The sequence below is a fragment of the Tamandua tetradactyla genome, chromosome 2 (genome assembly GCF_023851605.1).
Source record: "Tamandua tetradactyla isolate mTamTet1 chromosome 2, mTamTet1.pri, whole genome shotgun sequence".
NCBI classification, from domain to species: Eukaryota; Metazoa; Chordata; class Mammalia; order Pilosa; family Myrmecophagidae; genus Tamandua; species Tamandua tetradactyla.
Window position 1 is genome coordinate 106753726 of NC_135328.1, and position 6033 is coordinate 106759758.

The 6033-nt window shown below is 40.8% G+C and overlaps 1 protein-coding gene across 2 annotated transcripts in view; it reads left to right on the forward strand.

Moving 5' to 3' along the window:
* The window catches only part of PCSK5 (proprotein convertase subtilisin/kexin type 5), a 441103-nt gene extending 435359 nt beyond the window's left edge, over positions 1 to 5744 (forward strand). For both annotated transcript variants that reach the window (XM_077148451.1, XM_077148452.1), the window contains exon 38: positions 2290 to 5744. In XM_077148451.1, coding sequence (XP_077004566.1) covers positions 2290 to 2696 — 407 coding nt within the window. In that variant the 3' untranslated portion in view covers positions 2697 to 5744. The remainder of the gene's footprint in view (positions 1 to 2289) is intronic.
* Positions 5745 to 6033: the final 289 nt, after the last annotated feature.

The window sequence follows — 6033 nt, forward strand, 5'->3', positions numbered from 1 at the left end:
TCTTCAAATATGTTCTCTAGTCCAGAAGGAGATGATTTCTTTGGAGCCCAAAGTTATCACTGTCTGATAAAAAGAAATGTAGTATTTATGGGAGTCTGTCCTTTTTTTTTTTTTTTTTTTTTTGGCGTGGGCAAGCACTGGGAATCTATCCATTTTTATGTGAAGAAAACTCCAGATTCACAACTGCTACCACCTATTTCTTTTTTGTTTTTCATCAACCTTTTCAAATAAGTTCTAAATATCATCTTTCTGAAAACTAGCTATTTCCTTCTTTCAGCTTTCCACCCCTACCAGGAGCTGATTTCCCCACAGATTCCACTTTACAGTCTGTTTGTCTAATACCTATGCTGTGTTAGCCAAGAATAATAACTTTCATTATACCAGTGCCTTTAAATGAAACCAGAAATCAGTACAGGGTTCTGCAAGTCTGTTGCAACTAAGAACAATTTAGTCAGCTTTCCTGGTGCTCTGTGGGTCTTGAGGATCCACCTGGGCAACTCCGCAAAACCACTCTCAGTTATCTGTTCATTCTTCACTGAGACACTCTGCCCCTTCAAAAGAAACAAAATCACAGAGGCTGACCCTGACACTGGACCTAAGACTGAAGAATACTGAATAATATGTGATTACATATGGCACTCTAATAATTAAAACAACCTTGAAAGATCTTTTGTTGATTCTCCTGCCTCAAGCAGTATTTATCTCAATATACAAATGCCGTACATAGATTGCTTATCTATCCCTCTAGTGCTTTAATATTTTGACGAGGAAAATATTATGCTGTGTTGATATTGCTAATGATGAATGAAATGATAATAGTGCTGTTATTTTAGAGGAGGAAATTCTGTTCAATGGATAAAATACCATGGGAGTGAAAACTACAATAAAATAGAAAGTAGAAAGTACTAGCAAAAAGAGAGGGAAGTATAATTAGTCAAAATATAATAAGTTCATTTCTAATAATCCTATCTAATGTAATCAGTATCTAATAGCAAAAATAGCTATGCCTGGTAGCAATATTATTTCCATTAGGTTAGTATGTATAAGGTACCTAGAGTCTCTCATAAATAAATTATGGGGGCAAATCCAAGTGGTTCTACACATATTTACAGAAAACCTACTATGTATTTCAGCTTGTACATCCAAGATAGTCTGTTGGTCCTTTGTCTAATTCTTTTACACTCCCATTTGATGAGTTGAAGAAAAAAGCCCCAATAGATAACTTACCAAAGCACAGCACATGAATAAATGAGTGGGAAAAAAAATGAAGTCATGGGTTAATCCTTCCTTCTGTAATTTTGGTTTCTCCATTATTCTTAATCAAGGCATCAAAACAGAAGCGAATAGATGAGAGAAGGCAGAGCTTTCAACTTTAGCAGTATTAATTATGGTAGCAGAAATGCCCTGTCACCCACCTCAGTGGTCAGTATTTAAACATGGTGGTCTGCTTTGTCAGGTGGAGGCCACAGAAGCCAAGAAGCCATGAAACAGATGTCAGAGCATTTTGCCCCAATGTCTTCAGACTGCGGAGTTAGGATTCCTGGGCTTGAATTCTAATCGGTCTACTAACACATCCTTTCTCTGACAGTATGAAAATCCCCTTGCTCTCTGTGGGCCTGTTTCTCCAAGGGAGAAAGCAGATCGGCCTAAATAATTTATAAGGCACCACCCAGCTTTATCATCAGTGATTTTCGAAATAGTGTACTTCTGCTCTTAAAGGGTGGCACAGACATACTTGGGCCAGGCATAAGGGCAGCTGGAGAGAGGGGTCAGCTGTAGGGAAAGGTCAGAGTTGGGACAGAAAATAGAGCACTGAGCAACAACTGAAGCATGGCCCAGGATGCACATTTCCCTCAGGAAGGAGCTGGAAGAATGGCTTGGTAAGGTTGTATCTTGGGGAACAGACCCATGAGCCATGGAGACAGGAGGGTTCCCTGTGGGTCTCAAATTGCCCTTCTTCCAGAAGGATTCGTTGATTTCATCAGCTGCAGACCAGGCCTCTGGTGAGGCACATGCTATGCAATGTCATAGAGCAGAGTGCCTGCTAAAAAAATCAGAGACAGCAATCTATCATTTTTAGATTTTAAAACTCAAGGCAGGGCAGACCACGGTGACTCGGCAGGCAGAGTTCTCACCTGCCATGCTGGAGACCCAGGTTCGATTCCTGGTGCCTGCCCATGCATAAATAAATAAATAAATAAAACTCAAGGCAAAGTTCTCTACCTCAGAAACTAATTTTTCCCTATCTCCTTTCGTCTCCCCTCTTCCTTTGGGGTCATCTTCCAACAGATGAATGCATCCTTCAGCCAAGCGAGATTGGGCCTGCCACCGAGAGCACCAAGACAGCTCTGTTGGTCACCTCCTCCGTGGTGCTGGGGATTCTGCTGGCGGCAGCTGTGGTCGTGTGGAGGAAATCGCGGGGCCGGGGCCAGCCAGCAGCAAAGGTCGCCTATGAAAAGCTGGCTGACCCCAGCAGGGTTTACTCCTCCTATAAGAGCAGCCACCACGAGAGCACCAGCTTTGAGGAGGACGAGGTGATCGAGTACAGGGACCGGGACCACGACGAGGATGAGGAAGATGACATCGTCTACATGGGCCAAGATGGCACCATCTACCGGAAATTTAAGTACGGGCTCCTGGACGAAGATGATGAGGATGAGCTGGAATATGACGATGAGAGCTACTCCTATAAGTAACGGGAGGCCACCCCCCACCCACCCCACTCGCACTCTTGTGTGTGAGCGTTGCTGGCTTGGCCCATGTAGACACACAAGGCAGAGATGTGAGTGCGTGAGCTTATCTTCTGAATTATGAGTCCACATCGAGCTATGTTAGAATGTCGAAATACTTTGCTCTTCTTTTGAGTGGCTAAGCTCAATTAACAGTTCCTATTCAACCATAGTTGAAGAGCAAGGATAAAATTCAGAGGTATTTTCTTCAAAGGAATATATTAAGTGAGATTTCTGTAAACTGTTCTATGGAAATTAAAAAAAAAACAAAAAAACCCACCTCTAGATAAATAACCGGAGAAAGTGAAAACAGGGTCTCAAAACAGGGTATACCAGTGTTCATAGCAGCGCTATTCATAATAGCCAAAAGATGGAAACAACCCAAGTGCCCATCAACAAATGAATGGATAACCAAAATGTGGTACATGCACACGGTGGGATAGTATTCAGCTGTGAAAAAAGAAGGAAGTTCTGAGACATCTTGCAACATGAGAGAACCTTGAAAATCTATGCTCAGTGAAATAAAATACATAAGGACAAATATTGTATGATGTCACTTAAAAGAAATATCTAGAAATAGAAAAGCCACCTAGACAGAAATTAGATTCAAAATTACCTGGGGATGGGAGGAGAGGGAACGGGGAGTATATCTTTGGTGGATATGGAATGTGTGTAAATTAAATTAATTTTTTAAAAATCATGAAACCTATAGGAATTCTGCTCCCAAACTGTATTTTGGGAAATGGAAATATTTCTTGGAATAATTTGGGGGGGATGGGAGGATAAAAGAGCTGTTTGTTTTAGGGAATTTTTCTCCCTTTTTAGCCTTTTTAAGCAGAGAAGAAAAGAAGGGTCTCCTCCCCATGCCCCTTATCAATGGACTCTAGCGCGCAGAGGGACCACCTCTGCGGAGGCAGCTCACAGCCTAGCTAGAGATAAGGGAGAGAAGGGGGTGGCATCAGAGCTGCAGAGCCAGGCATCCGCTGGGGACCTGCTCCTCAGCTGTGCTTCAGTCATAGGGATTCTCAGCGTGATGCAACCCCAAATGGGAGCAATGAGCCCAGGGAGAAAAAAATTCACCAAGTGTCCAAGAATCCCAGCATTACACCCACATGATTTTAAACAGCTTTTCTGAATGGAAACATCAGCTAGAACATCAAGTAATAAAAGAAAACTGCAGCGTTAACCTAACCTAAAATATGATAAAATGACCCCCAAAACAGTATCCACTCTAAAGAGTGTTTTAGCTACTACATCGGAAGAATTTTCATAGGCCCAAAATGCAGAACTGTGACGCTCCATAGAGAAGGTGAGCAGCAGACTCTGACGAAAAACCAGACATCCTGCTCACCAGCTGCCCAGCTGCTGCCCAGCCTTCCAACTCTTTCACTCTGATCTTTGTTTCTAGATATCCTAGGCTTTCTCTTTCCACACTCCTATCAAGTACACTTTCAGATTGCTGCATCCAGGGAGAGTTTTCGGACAAATAGAAACACTGAGAGAAGGGCCCTTTCTATACAAAATTACATAAACAGGGTCATATTGAGTTCCCTGCCTTCTAAAACAGAAGTGCTAGGCAGTTGGAGGGATGGAGCATCAGAAAGTGCAAGTGACATTTTCAGATGATGATGATGATCAAAACAGATACCATTAATTGCACACCTACTATGTACCAGTACCGAGTTAAATAATTCCTTTAAAGAAAGAGTCACCCCACTGAATACGCCCCATGCCTCCGAGGTCAGTACTGTTATTACCCTCTTAGTGTAGGAAGTGGAGGCTTAGGAGGGGGTGAAGCAACCAGCCAAAGTCACAGAAAGCTAATCGACTTCCTGAAATGACAGAGTAAGATTCAGGGGAATAAACTGACCCTAAAGTGCACGTTCTTAATGACTGTGTTACACCCACTGTGAAGTTACATAAAGTGGGGAAAGAAGCATCCCAAATATAATAAAGGCCTGTCTGTCATTTTATTCTCTGATGTCAGTATCTGGCTGGCAATTAAATTCAGGCATTTTCTTTTCTTTTCTTTTTTAACATGGCATATCACCTGCACAAGAAATCTCCATGAGAAAGTCTTCAGTTTCTCAAAAGCCTCAGTGGGTTCTTCAGAGGAAATCTCTTGAAACAAGGTTGGGCAAACTTTGTCTGCAAATGGCCAGATCATAAATATTTTAGGCTCTTTGGGTCATTTCTTCTCTGTGGCAACTCGTCAACTCTGCTGATGTAGCTTGAAAATGGCCAATATGTAACAAAAGGGCATAGCTGTGTTCCAATAAAATTATTTTTGTGGACACTGATGTTAAAAGCTCAGATAAGTTTCACATATGAAATATTATTTAAAAAAAATTTTTTTTTCAACCGTTAAAAATGTATTCTTAGCTCACGGCAGCACAAAAACTGGTGGCAAACCAGATTTAGCCCAGAGACTATAGTTTGCCTACCCCATGTTTAAAAAACAATTCTTATGAGAACACATGTATCACACATTTAAAACAACATACATGATATGGTTCCCAAATTTTGACTTTAAATCATCTTTTCAAAATCTATTCAAAGTCCTGAAAGTTCCCTTTTCAATCCTCAGAAATATAGAATACATAAGATAGCCATCATATCAATATAATTTCTCATCTCTTGCTGTGTAATTTCAGGTTATAATTGTAGCCTTTGGAGAGAAGTCATTCTGTTTATACTATGTTGTTCATTTTCCTTGATAATTCTACAGCTCTGAAATACTGCATTTGACAGTATTTTTGTAGCTTGGGAATTGTTTTCCAGGAAAAGTCTGTGTTTATGCTATCCAGTTGAAGGTTGAATAAAGTCGAGCTGACCTTGACTACCCAGAAAAATTGGTGGTGGTAACGCTTTTTGACCTGAACGGAGAGAAAGCTCACGCTGTGTATTGGTTAAGTCTGACATCATTTCCTTCTTTGTTCTTGTCATGTTACATTATTCCCAGACTTCTTTTCCATGCTGTGCTAACAACTGTTTAAATAAATAAATCTGTGATTGGAAAACAAAGTCACTTTTTGGTTTTCTGTTGAAATATCTTGGAAATATTGAGAGAATCCTTGTAGACCAGAAGTTCAGCAAGAGCTCAGAAGATTCCAGTTCACAGGAAGTGATTTTAAAATGGGAAATACGATGAAATCAAGACAATAATGCTATGGGGACTTGCTTATTAAAGGACTATTTCTAAGCACCTTTTATGTGCATGGAGTTACATTTTACCAAGTAAGAGATACAAAACAAAGCAAGAGTGCTGTCTTTCCTCCTGTTCATCTTTCTACAGCCAATGACC